General features: G+C 34.7%; 1 protein-coding gene across 2 annotated transcripts in view; it reads right to left on the minus strand.

Annotated features, from left to right (window-relative positions):
- Window positions 1-21,626, minus strand: part of GABRA2 (gamma-aminobutyric acid type A receptor subunit alpha2) — a 138,485-nt gene that overhangs the window by 15,282 nt on the left and 101,577 nt on the right. For both annotated transcript variants that reach the window (XM_059066309.2, XM_067036042.1), the window contains exon 9: window positions 1,675-1,877. In XM_059066309.2, the coding sequence (XP_058922292.1) occupies window positions 1,675-1,877 (203 nt within the window). The remainder of the gene's footprint in view (window positions 1-1,674; window positions 1,878-21,626) is intronic.

A 21,626-nucleotide genomic window follows, 5' to 3' on the forward strand; every position in this document is an offset into this window, starting at 1 on the left:
ACAAATTTGTTAGTTGTTTTCCTGCAAATTAGGTTGGAACATAAATGATTTCAACCTAGATTTAGCTTCACTATGTGTGATCTGCTATGTGGGTGGAGTTAAATCCAGTATTCATCAGTAGTAGGTTATTGCTTTTAGAATGCATTATCAAGAATGTGTTTTTCGCATTTGTAGGTACTTCTCTTTTCCAAGTTCAGGGGGTGAGAAGGCATATTATTTGATATGCCAAATCACAATATCAATTTGATTGACACCCTCATTGCATTAAAAAATAATATATCAGTATATTTCTACACAGGGCATTTACACTACAAACCACTATTTATCTTTTGTGACATATTTACAAAGCATTTTATCTTCAAAAAATGTTAGTATGAAAGGCATGTGTAACTAATATAAAAAGAAGTAATTGCATAGATAGCAATGGAAAAGCAGTATATTTTATGGGGAATGAAAACATCAATCAACAAACAGTAAAATGCAATGGAAATGGTAAAATAACCTACAAGTTAAGCATGGAAAATTAATCAGATTCCCTTTAATATTTACTAATTTGCTATTAGTATATAAAATATAGCTTATAAAATGAAATAAACCAGCACTCTTATGAGAACTTTTACAGTTTACAAAATTAGGGAATAAGAGCAAGACTTTTAAACTATAACATCAACTGTTGGTACACTTTAACTGCAATATTGTCATAGAAATTTGAAAAAAATAATTTGTATTCAAATAACTGAAAAGGAAAATCAGCAAGTATGTTATTCCAAATTTAATGGAAGGGTATTCAGGTAGATATTTTATTAAAAAGGAGCCCTCCAAGTAGAACATTTTACTATTATTAAACTACTTTATATCTCATTGTGATATATACAAAGGCTCATCTTAAAACAGATGAATAATAATTTATAGACTAAGAAAGGAAATGGCTATTTATCAATGTACAAAACTCTCACTTCCTTCAGTACTTGAAACCTAAAAATAGACACCTGAAATAATTACCAAAGAAGTTAATCTTCAAAACAAATACTTTTTCTCTTATAGACTGCAGGAGCAACTTAAAATGTCTAGGCATTCCTACCTAGTTACTTATTCCATACAACATGGGAGAGATTACGATGCTGCCAGTCTTTTACATCCAAGCAACAGAGATGGGGGTAGGTGAAGAGTAACTCAGCCCACTTGATAGGGCCTAAAATTCTATAACTGGTAAAGTTAATGCCCACTTTTCTTTTCCAAATCTTTTTCCTATAAACCAGCGTGGTTAAGAGCATGAATTTAGTGGTCAGTCAGATCTGGTTTTAAGTATACTTATTAACTTGTGTGAGCTTGAGCAAGTAAATAACTTCACTAAGCCATCCATAGCTTCTTCATCAGAAAAAAATGAGAATTAAAAAGAAACCCTAGTTATAAAGTTGTAAAGATTACATGAGAGAACAGATATAAAAAACTTAGCACAGTGCCTGACACACAGAGCTCAAAAGATGCTAGGAAGTGGTTTTAACAGAAATAATACTACCAGCCCTCCTAAAGGATTTCAGGCAAGAGCGTACTTTGAAAGAAATCTTTTATGTTTGAATGTTCTTAATGTCAGTTTTCAGGAACAGTATCTGTTGCAAGCTAAATCCGTTGGGGGATTCTCTTAATCACGGTGAGAAGGAAGTTCTCACTTACCTTGTCGTTTACTACACTCTTTCCATCCCAAGCCCATCCTCTTTTGGTGAAGTAATTAACAGTTGCAAATTCAATTAGGGCAGAGAACACAAACGCATAACAAACAGCAATAAACCAGTCCATGGCAGTTGCATAAGCCACTTTGGGGAGAGAATTCCGAGCACTGATGCTTAGAGTTGTCATTGTTAGAACAGTTGTTACTCCTGCAGAAAGATAGGAAGCAAAAACATCAACAAATACCAGCAGGACAGCATTGGAAATACTTTTTTTTTTTTTCCCCCAAAGGTACTTTCAGTGCCACCTCTAGCCACTAAAAAAGCAAACAAAAATCTTCAGAAAGAAAACAATGCAAAGTTAACTATTGTAAATGGCTATTATACTTTTTGAATTGATGACTCTGAAATGCTTTCATTTTTCATTTTTGTATGTATGAATCTCCTTTTTCTCTTAAGTACCATTGAGGTTAGAAAGACTGGTGAAACTGAAGTAGAATTTCCTATGAGGAAAGAAGGACTTGAAATTGACCCATTGTCCATTAACATTAATTTTTAAAAAATCTTTCACAAAGCCTCACAGTAATTTGTTCATCATTTATTTGAATCATTCTGAGCAGACGACCAATCATCCACACTGGTAGTCACAATAGAACTATGATTAAGAAGTTCTTCATTCTAAATATAGCTACCTAAGTATGAAATTAATTCTGGATTGCCTAGCATTGTGAGGACATAATTTCTTTCATAATGAAGCTTAGAATCTGCAGAAAATAAATCAAGCATCTAAATCCCAAACCTTAAAATTTAAATCACTAAAAAGGTATATTTTATACCTTTGTTGGTTTAAAATATAATTTCGTTCCTTGCATTGTAAAGCTAAACTACCTATAGTCAGAGAAGTCACAATGGTTAAGTAAAAAGAAAGCAATAACTCAGAAGCCAGTCACAGTATCAGCAGGTCAAAATGTCTACAATTACCTGTTTTGTCAGAGATTCAAGAGAGGATTAGTTATGTACATAGGGGGTACATTAAATTAAAAAAACAATTGAAATGTTAAAGAAATGTTCATTCATATACTGAAATTTTTTATATTTTATTTTTTACTTTCCCTTAGGATAAATAAAACAGCCTTTTTTCTCACTTACCATAGAGTTAGAAGTTCAAAATAGCAATAATTCTATTTAGTCATGAGTGAATGCATCTGGGAATATGATAGTAGTAGTAGGGATAAAAGGTAGAAAAATAAATTTAGCTCACCTGCTGCTGACTCAATATTAAAAAACACATTTACAGAAATACATTGTGTTTGCATGCATTAAACTGTGAAAGGTTTTAGATGGTGTCTTCTTTCGAGAATTTGGTAGAGGAGAAAAATTAAATAGAACACAAGCCAGATACACCCACACATACCCATGAACACAACCATATCCACCTGTACACACACACACACACACATATATATATATATATATACATGGCAATGCAAATGAAGAATCAATATATGAAGATATATTTAACTTCACCAGCAGTCAAGGGAAAAAAAAGCAATAATGAGATAGCTTTTCAAAACAATATTGTCAGCAAAATGTTAGCAAAACTTTAAAAGATTGATACTATCCTGGCATTGAAGAGGATGTGGAGCAATTGACATTCTCTTTAATAGAGATTACAAATATCTAAGAGACTGTTGTCTAATCTGAGGTCATAAAGATTTAGGTCTATATTTTCTTTTGAGTTTTATAGTTTTAGTTCTTACATTTAGGTCTTTGGTCCTTTTTGAGGTGATTTTTGTGTATGGTAGATGTCCAAATTCATTCTTTCTCACGTGGATAGCCAGTGGGCCCAGCAACATTTGCTAAAAAGACTTTTCTTTCCCCATTAAATGATCTTAGCACTGTTGATGAAATAAATTGATCATAGATATATAGGTTTACTCTGGACTTTTAATTCTATTCCATTAATCTACATGTCTGTCCTTATGCAAATTTCACAGTTTGATAACTTATAGCTTTAGAGTAAGTGCTGAAATTGGGAAGCAGGAGTGCTCCAAATTTCTCATTCTTTTTTAAGATTGTTTTAGCTTTTTAGGGTCCCTTACACTTTCCTATGATTTTATGGTCAGTTGCTCATTTTTTCAAAAATGGTCATTGGAGTTCTGATAGGTACTGCATTGAATCCCTTGTTTGGGGAAGTGTTACCATCTTAACTACATTAAGTCTTCCAATTCCCAAACATGGGATACATATCTATCCATTTTAATCACATACATATATCATCTCCATTTATTTAGAACTTTAATTTCTTTCAGCAACATTTTATAGTCCTCAGTATACAAGTTTTTCATCTTTAAACTTAAATTTATAAGCATTTTATTCATTTGGCTGTTACATAAATAAAAATAGCTTCTTCTTAATTTCCTTTTCAGATTGGTCATTGCTAGTGTATACAAACAAAACTGATTTTTTTAATGTTGAGCTTGTACCCTGAAACTTTGCTGAATGTATTAGATCTAATAGTTTTTATGTGGTTTAATAAAAGTTTTCTATGTATAAGAACGTGATCATGTGATCTGAAAATAGAGTTTTACTTCTTCCTTTCCAAATTGGATGCCTTTTATTTGTTTTTCTTGCCTAACTGCCCTAACTAAAGCCTGAAGTATGATGTTGAATACAATAAGTGGAAGCAGACATCCTTGTCTTGTTCCTGATGTTAGAGCAAAGACTTTTAATCTTTCACCTCTAAGTGTGATGTTAGCTGTGGGCTTTTCTTTGATCCTTTGTTGGGTTAAAAAAGTCCTTTTCTAGTGCCAGTTTGTTGACTGTTTTTATCATGAAAGATGTTTCATTTTGTTTTTCAGAATCTACTGAGATGATTTTGTGTTTTTCCACATTTCATAAATATGTTTGGTATTACATTGATTGCTTTTTGTATGTTGAACCAACCTTACATTCCTGAGATAAATTCTACTTAGTCACAGTGTGCAATCCTTTTTATATGTGGCTGGTTTCAGTTTGTTAGTTTCTTGTTGAGGACATTAACATCTTTATTCATAAGGGATATTGATCTGCAGGTTTTTTTTTATTTCCCTTGTGATTTCTTTGTCTGGTTTTGGTATCTTGGCAAAATGGCTCCATAGAATGAGTCAAGAAGTTCCCTCATCTATTTTTTCAAAGAGTTTGAGAAAGAATGGTGTTAATTCTTTCAATATTTGGTAGAATTAACCAGGAAAGCCATTGGCCTTAGGCTTTTATTGATTTTTTTGATTACCCACTTCATGGCTTTACTTGTTATAGATTTATTCAGATTCTTCAGTCAGCTTTGGTAACTTTCTGATTTGAGGAATTCGTCCAGGTAATATACTTTTTTGGCATACAGTTGTTCACAGATTCCCTTATAATTCTTTTTATTTCTACAAGGTCAGTTGTAATGTGCCCTCTTATATCCTGATTTTAAAATTTTGAGTCTTCTGTTTTTTTTCTTGATCAGTCTAGCTAAAGACTTGACAATTTTGTTGACATTTTCAAAAACCAACTTATGGTTCTATGTTGATTTTCTCTATTGTTATTTCTATTCTCTATTCCATTTATCTCTGTTCTAATTTTTATTAATTCCCTGCTTCTTGCTTTGGGTTGCATATGCAATTTTTTTTTTTAGATTTTAAGGTGGAAAGTCAGGATATTAATTTGAGATCTAAAAAAAAATAATGTAGATGTTTACAACCATAAAATTATCTTTGAGAAATGCCTTTGTTGTATCCCACAAGTTATGGTATGTTGTATTTTCATTTCCATTTATTCTAAAGTATTTTCTACTATCTCTGTCATTTCTTCTTTGACCCAATGGTTATTTAGAAGTTTCTTATTTAATTTCTACATATTTGTAAATTTTCAAATTTTTATCTATTTCTAATTTCATTCCATTGTGATCAGAGGCCATGCATTGTATGATTTCAATCTTTAAATTTATTGAGAATTGTTTGTGGACTAATGCATTATCTTCCTGAAGAATGTTCCATGTACACTTAAGAAGAATGTACATTCTGCTTTTTTTGGGTGGAGTATTCTATAGATGTCTGCTAGATATGGCTGGCTTATACTGATATTCAGGTCTTCTATCTTCTAGTTCTAGCCACTATTGAAAGTGGGGCATTGAACTCTTCAACTATTATTTTTGGACTGTTAATTTCTCCCTTCAATTTTGTCAATTTATATTCATGTATTTTAGGCTTTTTTGGGGGTGCATATATATTTATAATTGTTATAACTTCTTGATTGACTCTTTTATCATTATTTTATACTCTTATATGCCTCTGGGAAAGTTTATTGCTTCAAAATCCATTTTGTCTGTTATCAGTGTGAACAATCAAGCTCTTTTTTTGGTTATATACTATTTTCATCCTTTTATTTTACCCTTATTTGTATTTTTGAATTTAAAGTTAGTCTCTTGTAGACAGCATATAGTAGGATCATTTTTTATTTTTTGTTTTTTATCCATTAAGCCAATTTCTGCATTTTAACTGATGGATTTAATCTATTCACATATAACATAATTTCTGGTAAGAGAAAAGTTACTTCTGCCATTTTCTATAGGTATTTTATATTTTTGTTTTTTAGTTCCTTCATTACTTCCTTATCTTGTGTTAGATATTTTTTAATGTACCATTTTAATTCCCTTGCTATTTCTTTTATATATGTGTTTGAGTTATTCTCTTAGTGTTTGCCCTTGGGGATTAAAATGTCTAATTTGAATTAATACCAACTAAATAACAAGGGTATACTAAAAATTGCTCCTTTATAACTCCATGCCCATCTTTATGCTGTTATTAGTACAAATTACATTTTTACATTGTGTGCCCATCAATATAGATGGGCACACACAATATAGATTCTTGCTTTGTGCAGTTGTCTTTCAAATCAGAAATAAGGACTTACAAACAAAAAAATACATATTTATACTGTCTTTTATATTCACCTGTTATTTATTTATTTCTGTGGATTTGAGTTACTGTCCTTTCATTTCAGCCTTAATGGCTTTCTTTAGCATTTCTTGTGTGACAGTTCTGCCATTGACAAAACTCACTCAGTTTTTGTTAATCTGGGAATATCTTAATTTTTGAAGTGTAGTTTTGATGGATATAGAGTTCTTGTTTGAGAATCTTTTTCTTTTGACACTTTGAATAAGATATCTTACTGTCTCCAGGCCTCCATGCTTTCTGATGATTTGTTAGCTGTTAATCATTTTGAGAGTTCTCTTTACATGAGGCATCACTTTTCTCTAAATGGTTTCAAGATTCTCTTTTTTTCCAGTTTGATTATGATGTATCTATTTGTGGGTCTCTTTAAATTTATTCTACTGCTGGTTTACTGAGATTCATGAATGTGTTGATTTGTGTTTTTCATTAAATTTGAAAGTTTTTGGCCACTATTTCTTCAAATATTTTTAAAACCTTTATCTCTCTCCTTTCCTTCTGTGATTACCATTATACATATACTGACATGCTTGATAATATGCCTCAAGTGTCTTGGGCACTGATTATTTTTCCTCATTTTTTTCCTTTCAGTTCCTCATACTTAAGAATCTTAATTGACCTCTCTCTGAATTCATTGATTCCTTCTTCTGACTGCTTAAATCTAATATTAAGCTCTTCTAGTAAATTTTTCTTTTCAGTTATGGTACTTTTGAATTACAGAATTTCTACTTGTTTACTTTTTATAATTTCTATCTATTGATTTGATATTCTCTGGTGAGACATCATTATTATACTCTTCTTTCATTCTTTAGACATGGTTTTCTTTAGCTCTTCTATTTTAACTAATGTAGCTTATTTAAAGTCTTTGTCTACTTAGCCCAACACATGGGCTTGCTTAGGTACAGTTTCTAATGAATCTTTTTATTTTTTTTTGTAAATGGGCTATAACTTTTTTTTAATTTGCAGAACTTATATTTTTTCTGTAAACTGGACTTTGAATACTGTAATGTGGCAATTCTGGAAATCATATTCTGGCCCTCTCCAGGGTCTTTTGTCAATTGCTGCTTGTTGTATATATTGTCTCTGTTTGTTTAGTGACTTTTCTTAACTAATTCTGTAAAGTCTGTATTCATTTCATTTGGGACCACTTAAGTCTGTTTTCTTAGCTTAGTAGTCATCTAATGGTTGCATAGAGTTTTTCTGAAACACTTGAAACCAAAAAAAACTTTCAGTCTTTGTCAGGTGATTCTGTGTGCAGGTTGGGATATGTCTTCATCATTCAACCAGGCAGTTTACAACTCTGCCTTCGCATCTACTTCCTGCTTGTGTAGAGGCTCAAGGTCAACAAGAGGGGAGAGCTTTGGGCTTCCTCAGTCTTTTTTTGTGTATTCACATAGCTCTATGTATGCATGTGGCCTTCTAGATTCCAGGAAATATGTCAGTGCTTTACAAATCAATTATGTACAATTCATTCACCAGCTTTTCCTTTCAAACCTTTTGGTTAGCCCATTGTTTGTCCCAGATGCTATCCACTGCCTCAGGCAAAAGCAGCTAAAATATTTGCCTGGAAATGCTTTCAGTATGCATCCTTCAGGTGGTAGCTCTGGCACTGGGGGAATTCTGAGTCAAGTGAAATAAAAACAAGCATTTTGAGAAGATCTTCCAGGGAGGCATCATACAGATGAAGTAATGATAATTCTTTTTGGATGAGCTCCATTTTCCTCCTTCTGGTACCAGGAATTCAGGCTTTATTTTCAAGACTGCCACTTAGGTAGGGAGTGGGTATAGGACTAGTGTAAGTTGCAACACCATAAAGATTACTATTCTTTACCAAGATTCTACCATTTTTCTTGAATACATGTACTCAGGGTTGCAAGTTGTTGGCTAGTTTTCAAAATTCTGAAAAAGCTGATTTTAACAGTTTTACCAGTTTCTTATTGCTTTTACGAAGATGTGGGATTTTAGTATTTCTTATTCCACAGTTTTTGGTGATGTCACTTCTAACATTTTGAGGGTGTACCCTGACACCTAGGAGTTATCTTTCTAGATAAGCCAGGGCAGTATAAACTACTGGATAACAGTATAGATATTTCCTCAGAAGGCCTTATCATCAGATGGCTTGGGTTTGAATTCTGGCTCCATTACTTGCTGCCTGTGTGATTTTGAACAAGTTTCTCAACTATTCTCATTATCTTCATCTTCAAAATAGAATTTTAGACTATATCTACTTCAGAAGAACGTTGTGGAGGTTAAGTATGCATTTACCACAAAGCCTGGAACATAGTAGGAATTTATTAAATGTTACTTATTTTACTTCTCTTTTTCATTGTTATTACTATTACATCTATCAGAAATCTACTTTACTTAAATGATAGCAGAAAAATATTTAAAGGTAAATGATACACAAGGCCCTTTACATGAACACTGCTTATAAAAGTAAGAAAGTGGCAAAAGTGGCATAGAGTTTGGGAAATAGTTTAATAAATTGTTGAATACCTACATAAGTAATACCAATACAATATTGAAAAGAATAAAGCTGGGCTATACATTGACAGCAAAAAATCTACAATACATTTTGCTTAAAAATGTTTCATGATTCAAGATTCATGAAAATATACACACATGGATTTGTGCATCAGTATAGATATACTGCATGAACTTAGTAAAAAGAAAAAATCAGAAAAGACACTCTTCTTAAGTTACCACTTTGGTAACTTTAGGGGAGAAGATAGCACATGGTTTGGAATGATGAAACAGAACTGGACTTGTGACTGATTTTTCATTCTTTTACTTTTTTTGGTATTCTATCAGGTAAATATAAAAGGACAAAATCTCTAAGGATACAATCTAAGACAATAATATTAGTTACTTTGGGGAATTAACATTGAAGGAAAGTCATTTTTAAAAATTTTTCCTGGAGTGAACCTGCTTTGCTTCTGTGATAAGAAAAAAATACAAAATTTTTGATTTAAACAAGAGATACTTAATGACTTTTAATCTTTTCTAATTCAAGTGTGAATTCTTGGAACGACCGATAGATACATTAGTGTTGACTAACTTAAAGAAAATCTACAAAAAATGCATGTTCAAATTATGGCCAACTATAAATTTAACTATGATTCTAAGTCTATACTGCTAGCTTAAAATTAGATTTGAGTCTAGTCATTCAAGCCAATAAAACATTATAGCAATTTCAATATGAATTTACTATGAGGTTCTTTTCCACCATATTCAAATATTCCCTATATTTAAATTTTATTTTCTTTCATCTGATTGTGGAAACTTGACATTAAAATTGTTAACATGGACTATAAGCTCCTTCCTCCTTCCCTCCCTTCCTTCCCTTTTTTCCTTTTACTGGAGGGGTAAGATTCTCATACATCAGCTTTTCTGCCTGCTAATTGAGTCTAGCCTGGTCCCATTACACTGTAGATAGAAGAGCTAAGAATTAAAGAGCTGAACTTAGCTAGAAACCTCACAAACCTTCCACAAGCCCATCTCCCAACAATGGGCATTTTTCTATACCTAGTAGGGCCTCCATAAATGAATGTTCCCACATTACTTTAACAGACTTCTGTCTTCCCTTATCACCTCTGTGTGACCACTGAATCCCAATGCTTCTTTGGGAAGCCTAAGTTTCTTTTTCAGTAAAATAAAAGGCAGGTATTTTAAAGTGCTTTCAGCACTAAAATTCTATGCATATATGTGAAAAATATGTGACCATTCCCCATACACAGACAATAGCTAATGTATAGCTATTTTATATTCTGATTTTACTCTGTGTAATATTTATTTCAAGGTGTAGGTGCCAAAAACCTCAACTCATAGTAGCTGAGAAAATGGTGTCAAAGTAAAGAAATGCTAAGTATTGAGTGAAAATATATGCTGAAAGGAGAAAATCAAATCAGGGGAAATTATTTCAGAACAGAGACTGAGACTGTGGGCTCCATGGCCAGATGCCTGAATTCTAATTTTGTGACCTTAGGGAAATTCCCAACCTCTTCGTTCCAGAATTTCCTCATTTGTAAAGTGGGGATTAGGGATAGTGTTTTCCCATCCTGTTGTTATAGCAACCAAATAAGTTACTGCATGTAAAGCAATGCCTCTGTTATAAAAAAGACACCTCAGTGTGTAAGGCGGGGGTGGGGGGACATCACTCTGAAAGCAAAGTCAGGACATATTTAAATCAGAAAAATAAAGTAAAATACTCCTTGAGATCTTTATCCCCATCAAATGCTTGTTTGTGGTTAGGGTGTGGGAAGTTAGGAAGAAGTGTCAGAAACCAAACAGGCACAAAAACTGCAATAGAACAGAAATGTAAAATTGTTTCATACCACCTGCTGGTTACTGCTAGAAATGGCAGAAACAACAACCTGGAAACAAAATGGTGGATTCCCCACCCCACCCCTGCCTGCCCCTTCAGCCCAATGGACAAAGTAATAATCACCCCTTCCCCCAAAAAATGATAATAATAACATTTACAAATACAGTATAAGTGCAGTATGAAAGGTTGCAATTTTAATTTATTTTTAAGGTTGAAATTTTAACGCATAACTGTACTACATCTGAATAACAAAAAAGTTGAAACTTCTATGTGTTAGAGACAGAAATTAGAACTTGGATAGCATATCATTGTCCTAAAACCTAATTATCTCAAATTCCACTAATTTAAAATTTGTGAACTATTGATTATAATCTAGAAGAACATGATTGAAAGGTTAATTATAATGTAGACAACACTGTGAGGGATTACAAAGTTTTCTTTATGCTTATCTGAATACATCATGGATTTAATAAATCCAAAACTCATATCCCTTTCCACAAACCCTATGTTTATTGATGTCCCTTTCTCAATGAAAGGCCTCTGCAATCAGAATGAAGTCATTTTCGTATTCTGTCAGTTTGGGCAACACATGGTTTCCTCTCCCTAGAATCTTTTCCTTGTCACACATTCTTTTTTTTAACCTAGCTAAATCCTATTCCTTCTCTTAAATTATTGAGTACCTACTTACTGCAGGTACTTTTTGTAGGCACTGGGAACATACCAATGAACAAAATAGCAGAGATTCCTGCACCTAAAGAATGCACATTGGACTAATGCTGCAGTACACACAGGTCAACTTATTCTTTCTGCAGGATTTCATCCATAAAGGAAAAAAAATAGGCACCTATGATCTGCTCCTATGCATACCTCCATGGGTCGTGTCCTTTTTAAATTTTCTATTGGTTTACATGACTGTATATCCCTAATAAACTATATGGATTAGAGTTTGTTTGTCTTCTCCCCAAAATGTAAAAGTGTGCATAACAGAGGGTAGGAGATCATTAAATAGTTTTTATATTAAATAGTTTTTAAATAAATAGTGCATAGCAGAATGCAGGAGGTCGTTAAATAGTTTTTTAATTGAAACTACTCCCCCAATGATCTGTAACTGATAAGCCTTTATTTATTAGGATAATGGCAAGAAATCTCTTCCTTCTTTTATAAAGCAAGTAGGCATTGAGTTCCCATTCTGTGCTGGGTTCTGTGGAGCTGTGAATGGAATGCGAGCCAAACCAAATCAGTTCTCTACGAGACATTTTTTCAAAAGAGCACAAAGTAACATAACATCACAACTGGGCAGGGTCTATGATGAACTGTAACAGGGTGACCTACCTAGACGGGAATTGGGGTTAGACTTCCCCAAGGAAATGAAGAGATAAGTTAAAATGGTCACCAGACAATGGAAGATAATACTAGACTGAGGAAAGAATATGCACAGGACCCAGCCCAGAGACATGGGAAAACACAGCATTGTGAGGCATGGAGAGAATCCTGCAAGGTGGGAAAGCAGAAGAGAAGGGTTTTGTGAAGAGGAGGAGAGGGGGGGAGGCAAGAGCCAGACTATCCAGGGCCTGTTTGATGGTGTTCAAGTGATATAAATTCTTTTCAAGAGCAATGGGAAAGCTTTATAGAGTCCATTTTAAACTGGTTAGTGACATGGTCAGTATTTCTTGTTTAAAAGATTACTCTGGCTATTGTTCCTCTATAGTTAAGGTGGTTGCTTTTTTCTTTATTTTTTTCCAACATTTTCTGTTTGCCTTTTGTTTACTGTAGTTTGAATACGATATGACTAGGTCTGTTTATTGTTTGTTTTGATTGTTTTGTATTTATCCTTCTTGGTGTTCTCTGAGCTTTTGGACCTATGGTTTGGTCATTAAGATTTGGCAAGTTTCAACCTGTTAACGTCAAATATTTCTTCTGTTCTTACTGTCTTCTTCTTCTGATATTCCAATTATGACTATGTTACACCTGTTAAAATGGTAGCACAGTTCCTGAATGCTTTGTTGTTTTGTTTTTGTTGTTGTTTATTCAATTTTCTTTTCCTGTTTGAATTTCAGTCTGTGAGGTTTCTAATGATCTACAGACAAGCTCAGTGATTCATTCTTCAGCCTTATTGAGTTGATTGATGAGGCTACTAAAGGCATTTCTGTTATTGTGTTGTTTTTTTTTTTAAATTTCTATCATTCCTTTTGATTCTTAGAGTTTCCATCTCTCTGTTTATATAACTGATTTCTTCTTGGATGTTGTTTCTTTTTTCCATTAGAGACGTTAACATATTAGTCATAGTTATTTTAAATTCCTTGCCTAATAATTCCAACATCCCTGGCATGTCTGAGTCTGGCTCTGTTGTTTGCTTTTTCTTTTCCAACTGTGTTTTGTTTTTTATTTTTCCTTTTGGCATGCCTTCAAATTTTTCCCCAAGTTTTATTAAGATATAATTGGCATGCATCACTGATAAATTTTTGTTGAAAGCTGATCATGTTGATTTGGGTAATAGGAACTGAGATAAATAGACCTTAAGGGTAGGATTTATGTTAACTTAGCTAGAGGTTGGCTGTGTTTAATGTTTGCTGTCATTATAGGTGCCGCAGGATTCAAGGTTTTTTGTGTTCTTGCTGTGGCTTCTCCTTTTGACTTTGGACTTCCCTAGCTACTCCTCCTCCCAGGGAGTCTGTGTCTTCAGCTCTTTCTGTTGTAAGCTGCTGCTATTCTATGGGCGTCACCTTGGCGTGGTGGTAAGGTGTACCAGAGGGAGACTGGTCTATAATCTTCTGATTAGATCTCAGGCTTTTAGGTAGCCCGTGTCTCAGACTGTAGCTTCACAAGTGTTTCTCCACTTGTACAGCTTTCTTCCTCATTCTGCTTACTCCTTGCAGTGGCTGTAGCATGCCCAATCTATTTCCTTGATGCTCTGATCTCTGTTGATAGTATTTCATTTCCTCAAACCTCCTTAGGTGAGAGAGTAAGACTAGAGGGCCTGGAGTGGTAGGACTGGCCTTCTGTAAGCTGGGATGAGGCTCTGGCCAAGTCCCTTCCACTGGACACGGGCTTTGGCTATGGAGAAGGCTCTGGTTATATTTCAAAAAGCTTCTTCTCCCTTGCCCTTTCCTCTGCCATTGTCAAGAATGGATATTTCTCATATCTTTCCCTTGAGAATCTAGTGGGGTTCTGGGGAGGTAAATCTCACGAATATGTGGGGATCCCCCATAAGACTGTGGCCTTAGGAGTTTCTTACTTTCACATGAGTACACGCTCAGTTTCTAACAATTCATGACAATGACCATTCAAGTGCCTCTACCAGATGCTTAAGCAGCATCTCTTTCACGTAAAAAGAAAATCTTAGCTGTGTCTCTCAGTGTGTCTGCCTCGTCACAATGTGGGATGGCAGTTTGCCTGTCACCTTATTTCTTGTATGAATGCAGTAAAAGTCCTTAATTTTCATTTGTTTAGCTTTTTCTTATTGTAAGGATGGAAGTGACAGCTTGCAAGCTCTTCACATGTCAGTGCTAAAACCTGAAGCTCAGCACCTTGATTTTAATACATGATTTTTTATAACTTCCCATGTTATTAGTCATACGTATATTTTTTCTCTTCTGGGTTTCTGGTTGTGTCTGGGTAGTTGAGTTTGACAGTTAATCAGAAAAGCTAGGTAACATTTAGCAAGGTAATGAATCAATATAACATAGACAACCTTCTGGAAGTAAAGAATGAACTGATATCAGCAGATGACTGATAGTCAACAAGGCAAATTCATAAATCTCTGCATTTGGCCAGCACAATTACATTTGAAACAGATGCTCTAACAGTTCACTGTGTTCTTGTTAACTGCATCTTAAAACAAGAACTTTGAAGACATATTAAAATGAATTAAAATGAATTATAATATAAGGTCAGAGTATTGTTATATCACTATATCGACATCATTTAAAAATAACTTGTTAAAAACAGGAAAATTCAAGAAATCAACCAAGTTTTTTTCTCACTGTTGTGGCCTCTCCTGTTGCGGAGCGCAGGCTCAGCGGCCATGGCTCATGGGCCCAGACACTCCGCGGCATGTGGGATCTTCCCGGACCGGGACACGAACCCGCGTCCCCTGCGTCGGCAGGCGGACTCTCAACCACTGCGCCACCAGGGAAGCCCCAACCAAGTTTTTAATCATATGTACCTGATTTTTTCAATCAGCTTGCCTAATATTTGTTCCCCCACTAACTGGCTTGATTATATTTTTGGCAAAAATATTACTTGTAAAATCTGGCCAAATTATTTAATGCTTCACTACAAGCATAAGAAAAATAATATTTTAAGATTGAAAGTAAGAAGAAAATTCATACAGTAATGCTACTGACCCCAATTTAATATCTATGCACACTAGTTGTTAAATTATAAGATATTAAGAACCTTCATGGATACAGACTGCAATTTATTTGCAATCAGTGTATGTGAAAGTACATATACATACATGCATATGAATATTCAGGAACTTTGGGGCATCAGTGGTGGAGCCTCAAGCTATGAGGATCAATTAATATACCAAGTCTGTGTTGAGTGCCCCTTCCAGGTAATCAGAGAGCACCCTGACTATTCCCAGAACATAACATATCATAATATAAACCATTGTTTACCTTCCCTTCTCCTCAAACAGACTGTGTAAACTCTTTGAGTGTAGGAATAACATCTTTTTTGTTTACCTTGTGTTGCTAAGGTCTAGCAAAGTGTCTGGCACATTTTCTAACTGAATGGATTAATAAATATAGTTTTGAAGCAAATACACCTATTTGTGTGGATATAGACATATATTATAAATGAGTGGGTACGTTTGTGTGTGTTTGGGGTTAAATACATAAATACACAGAAACAGTCTGATACTAGCTATTTTTTTCACAGAATTCAATGATAGGGAAGTGGGTGCCCTGGAAGATTTGGGATTAAGAGATGTCCCATCATTTAAAAAGTTTTAAGTAAATATTTTATGTGCTCCATAAGTCTAATCAAAATATTATATATGTAACATTTTATATACATATATATACACATATATATATACACAAAATAGTGTGTACATAGTATATGGTGTACTATATACTAATATATAATGTGTATATATATAACATATATAGTTATACATGTAACATATACATATATAAAATTACTTAAATATACTAATATTATGGTTAGTTCTTAGAAAAGTTATTAAGCTAAGCACCAACTAAAGACTGCTCTCTGGAGTGAGCAAGTAGGAAAGCAGACAAGAAAAAATGAAAGTACCACCTCATCCTCTCTCTCATTTAACAATTATGGTGGAAGACATCCAAGGGTATGATTGTTGTGGTATCAGAGACCTAGGCTTCCTCTTTCTTGTTTCTCTGCCATTTTTAGGGTAGTGCCCATGTCCTTGAGGTTGAAGAGGGCTTGCCAGCACTTGGCCTGCATTCCAGCAAACAAGAGGGGAGGGAGAAGGAGGGGCACATAAAATATTTAGGTTCTTAATATCTTATTAATTTAACAACTAGTGTGCATATATGTTAAATTAGGGTCAGTAACATTACTGTATGAATTTTCTTCTTACTTTCAATCTTCAAATATGATTTTGCTTATACTTGTAGTGAAGCATTAAATAATTTGGCCAGATTTTACAAGTAATATTTTTGCCAAAAATATAATCAAGCCAGTTAGTGGGGGAACAAATATTAGGCAAGCTGATTGAATAAATCAGGTACATATGTCTTTGAGAACTTAGTCATATGGCCACATCTAGCAGTAAGGGAGGCAGGGAAATGAGTGGGTATGTACATCAAGTCAGTGTAGTCTTCACTTGATGTACACAGCTAGAATTGAGACTTCTAATGTTCTGTAAGTTATTAGGGAATAACTAATCATCTCTGACAGATGGAGGCCTGTGATGCTCTAGGCACAGACTATATAAATTATCTGAAAAATTGGGAAAGAAAGAAAGGTGTGTTTTATATTAACCCTCTAACGTATCAAACTACCTACTAAAGCAAAACTCTACATACCTACGTACACTGGCTTTCTGCAAGTCATTCCAATGGGCTTGCTTTGCAAATGCAGCTTTGAGACAGTCCCAAGGCCCACTTCCCAATAGTTTGGTCCTATCGAAATAGAGATTCTAGACCTACTATTCCATGCACATTCTGTCTTTTGACGACTCTCTTCTTTAGTTCTCTCTGTAGGCTGTTCGTTACCACTTGTAGCTCGATTGTTCAGATTCCACGAGGTAACATAATTGCTCTTCTACTCCTCTTACTTTACTGTTCTCTCTGGGCAATATAATTTGCTCTCATTTCCTAACCTGTTCCCACATGACAAATATCTTTAAGGATATATCTTATGAACTCCAGTGCCACATAGCTCACTCCGGCCATTTTCTGGATAGCTCTAATGAGCTCAATAAAAGTTTATTGAGCTTCCTATATGACATTAATTTTTTTTTTTAGATTTTTAAAAATTAATTAATTAATTAATTTTTATTTTTGGCTACAATGGGTCTTCATTGCTGCACATGGACTTTCTCTAGTTGCGGCAAGCAGGAGCTACTCTTTGTTGCAGTACACAGGCTTCTCATAGCGGTGGCTTCTCTTGTTACAGATCACGGGCTCTAGGCACACGGGCTTCAGTAGTTGTGTCATGTGGGCTCAGTAGTTGTGGCTCATGGGCTTAGTTGCTCCACAGCATGTGGGATCTTCCCGGACTAGGGCTCCAACCTGTGTCCCCTGCATTAGCAGGAGGATTCTTAACCACTGCGCCACCAGGGAAGCCCGACATTAGTTTTTTAATTAAAAATCTATCCAGTCTACTACACATCTGCACTTTGTATACATAAGTATACAAAAATATGAATTATATGCTCAGGAAGAATATAATCTACTGGAAGATGCAGATAATCAATAGGCAAATTTCACAGATGATGTAATAAATAACAGAGAAAACATGGGGTGCTCTGAAACTGCCTAAAAAGTACAAAATTTTGGGATCAGAGAAGGCTTCCTACAGGAAGTGATATATAAAAGGAAATTTGAAGAGTCTGAGGAATATGTTCAATGAAGAAAAAACATGTTCCTGGGTCTAATGTAGGTCAGTGTAGCAAAAGGTACCCTCACAACAGGCTAGGTTAGGGAGGCCCACGAAGGCCGCATAAACATAGTAAGTGTTTCAGTCAATGGCTGTAACATAGAGTCATGGAAAAGTTTCATGCAGGAGAGGGTTATGTGACTAGATTTGAGTTTTAGAAAGATCACTCTTGCCACACTGTGCAGAATGGAATGAAGAATAGTAAGACTAAGGACAGAGATCAGAGAAACCTTTTATAATAATCCCACACTGTTAAATCCCATAGAAATCTCAAATTTTAAGCTTTCACAACTGAATCTATAGTCTAAGCCAAAACCTACCACATCTCCCATAATTCTCTATTGTAGGGAATGATGTTACATTTATCTAGTCACTCAAGTAGAAATCTGGGAGTATTCTGCAATGCCTAATTTCTCTCCCCTTCAGATTCACTATGCCCTGCGTATTCTTCCTCCCTAGCTTCTCTCAGATCTATAACTCTTCCTCCACCAATATTCATTGTCCTATTCAGGCTTTCATTATTTCTCACCCAGATAATATCAATTGTCTCTTAACTAGTCACCCTCCATCACTAATACCATTTCAATCTATTTATACAATATTTCCCATAATAGTCTTCCCCTAAACTCAAATGCCTCCAGTTTACTCCCTCATTAAATACCCTTCAAGCAGTTTCCATGGCTTTAGCATGGAATGTAAGGCTGTACACAAACTGGCCCCTGTCTAACCATCCTTACAAACAAATGAATCCCATGCCTGAGATACACTGAGCAATAATCTGCTGTTCTTCATATGCTCCATGTGGCTTTTGATAATTGTGCACCCTCTGCTTAGAATATGGTCTTTTCCATTATGCTAATTTGCAAGGCTTGAGTCGATTCTTCTTCCCTTGGGGCTTCTCTGACTTCCTCAGATTTAACTGCTTCCTTCTTTTTGCTCTTACCTTATTTTGGAATATTTCTCTCCCAGCACCTATGATCCTCTATATCACTTATTTATTTACATGTATCTCTCACTCCTCCATACTCTGAGCAGCCTATAGGCACGTGGAAATGCTACCACCTCATTCAGATTCTGGCAAGAGTAAATCCTTATTTGCTGTTGGTTCATCAAATGAAATAATTAATTTAAAAACCTGTGAACAGTAACACTGGGAGACCATATTCACAAATTCTATAAGAAGGAACATACAGGTTAAGAAGCTAATAAGCTTTAGAATGAAACAGAGGTTTAATCACAACATTTTAATATAAATGGAGTATAAAAATAGTGTAAATTGATGCCTTTTCCACTTAAATCGCATATTCTTACATTACTCCAGATAGGATTTAAAAAGTATCATTTAGGAGCACCTACTATATGCCACATCTTATTATAAGAACTTTTCATGTATTAATTTAATTCTCATAACAACCCTGTGAGTTTGGTATTATTATCATCCTCATTTACAGTTGAGGAATCTGAGGCTAAGTGAGGCTGATGACCTTACTGAAGATCACACTGTTAGCAAGTAGTAGAGGTAGAATACAAACCCAGTCAGTCTGCCTCAAAAGTCTACACTCTTCACTAAATTGTATTGCCTAGTCTATAAATGGTCTTCTATTTCAAAGCCAATTATATGTCCATATAGTGTATTTTTCAAAATCATGAATCTAACACTTCAGCCCCTAAGCTCTTTACACATTTTAAAGTTATATTATGTATTAAAGTGTTATGATTGCTTGAGAAGTGGCTATGCATAGAGAAAATGTGCAGTAAAATCAGGCATGGATTTGGATTCTGCTTCTGCCACAGCAGCTACGTGACCTTGCTAAGCTTCATTTCCATCTGTAAAATGAAAATGATTTTTTTTGGTGGGAGGGGGATTGTTGAGAGGATAGAGTATGAGCATGTATGCCTGGTACATAGAATTGTCCAACAAATGTTAAATTATCCTCCTTTCTCTCTCCCTCTCCCTGCCACCTTCTCTCTCTCAGCCTCAGTCACTTTATCTCTAAAATGGGAATTATGATATATTATAATATAGTATTTTATATACTTGAACATTAAATGATACACGCACATGTCCCATTTGGAACATGTCAAATAAAAAGTGCTATAGCTTCCCTGTTATCTCTGAGTTGTTTAGGCCCCTGATACGTAGATAAAGCGGCTAAGACTCCAAACCAAGGATGCAAGAGTCCCATCTAGTGGTGGTTTAAGAAAAAAATCAAGACACCTAAGGATTATACTGCTTAAATGGTTGCCTAGAAAGCCTTGGGCTATTTTGTTTTATTCATTTCCCACCTTGAGAAATAATCTAATGTGGCTCACAGGGAAAGAGAAAGGAAAGCCTTGAACTGGATTCTTCTCTGTTCTTCCATTGTTCCAAGAATGTCCAAAATCTATTCAGAATGTATCCACAGATTTCTGGTCTTGTTAAACTCATTATCTTCATTGCTGAACTACTCTATTCCTAGATTTCTAAAAGGATGTGATTCAGCTCCTCAGTTAGGCATGATTTGATAGCCTAATGCTATCATATGGATTCAGCAGTGTCGTTATGACTTAAGACCAATCTCTCACAAGAACACTCATCAGTCAAAATCTATTACATTTGAGAAGTGACTTCCAAGAAGTCTAGCATATGGTTTACATCTAATCTCAAATGATATCAGAAATGAGGTGGAAGTTCTGGTTAAGGTAAGGCTAGATCTAAAAATGGTTGAAAACAGCCTTTCTGGGATCCCTGCACCTCTGCTCCATTACCCAGGAAAGTTCAATCCAGCGTAACTGCTAAATACCACAGTGATTGTTATGAACTAACTGTATGTCTGTGTTCCCCCCAGATTCATATGTTGAAATCTAATCCTTGATGTGATGGAGGTGTCATGTGGTCATGAAGTTGGGGCCCTCATTAATAAGATTAACCCCCTTATAAGAAGAGGCCAGAGAGTTAGCTCACTCCCTTTCTGCCACGTGAGGACACAAAGTCAGCAACCTATAATGAAGGAGAGGCCTCTCACCAGAACCCCACCATGCAGGTATCCTGATATCCAACTTTCCGCCTCCAAAACTGTGAGAAAGAAATTTCTGTTGTCTATTAACCACCGAATCTATGGTACTGTGTTAAAGTAGCTTAAACTAAAACAGTAATATTCTGATTTCATAAGTTTAAAAGAAAATAATATATTCAGTATGACGACAATAAGGCAATAAAAGAACAGACCACAGAAAACACTATCTTGTATAAACTCCCTACTGTTATCGAATCTTTATTATTTCAGTCTTGTAATTGTACTGTCATAAAATGCAAGGTGACTGTTCAAATATTAATAGTTTTGGTGATTTCTTATAGCTCCCTGAGGTGATCTAACTAGGGAGATATTATGTTATTTGTGATAAATAATGCATTATTAAATAATTTTTATCAGAAAAAAATCACCCAAGTAGAAATCATTTCCTTGAAAGACTAGGAGGTATTTGAAAATAAACAATAGTTTTAATTTTTTTGAGAGTTTAAAAACTAAGAATAAATATGCACTCAAAATTTTGCTATAGTGAAAAGAAATATTTAATGATCTAAGCCTGTTT

This window comes from Kogia breviceps, chromosome 6, assembly GCF_026419965.1.
Source record: "Kogia breviceps isolate mKogBre1 chromosome 6, mKogBre1 haplotype 1, whole genome shotgun sequence".
NCBI lineage: Eukaryota > Metazoa > Chordata > Mammalia > Artiodactyla > Physeteridae > Kogia > Kogia breviceps.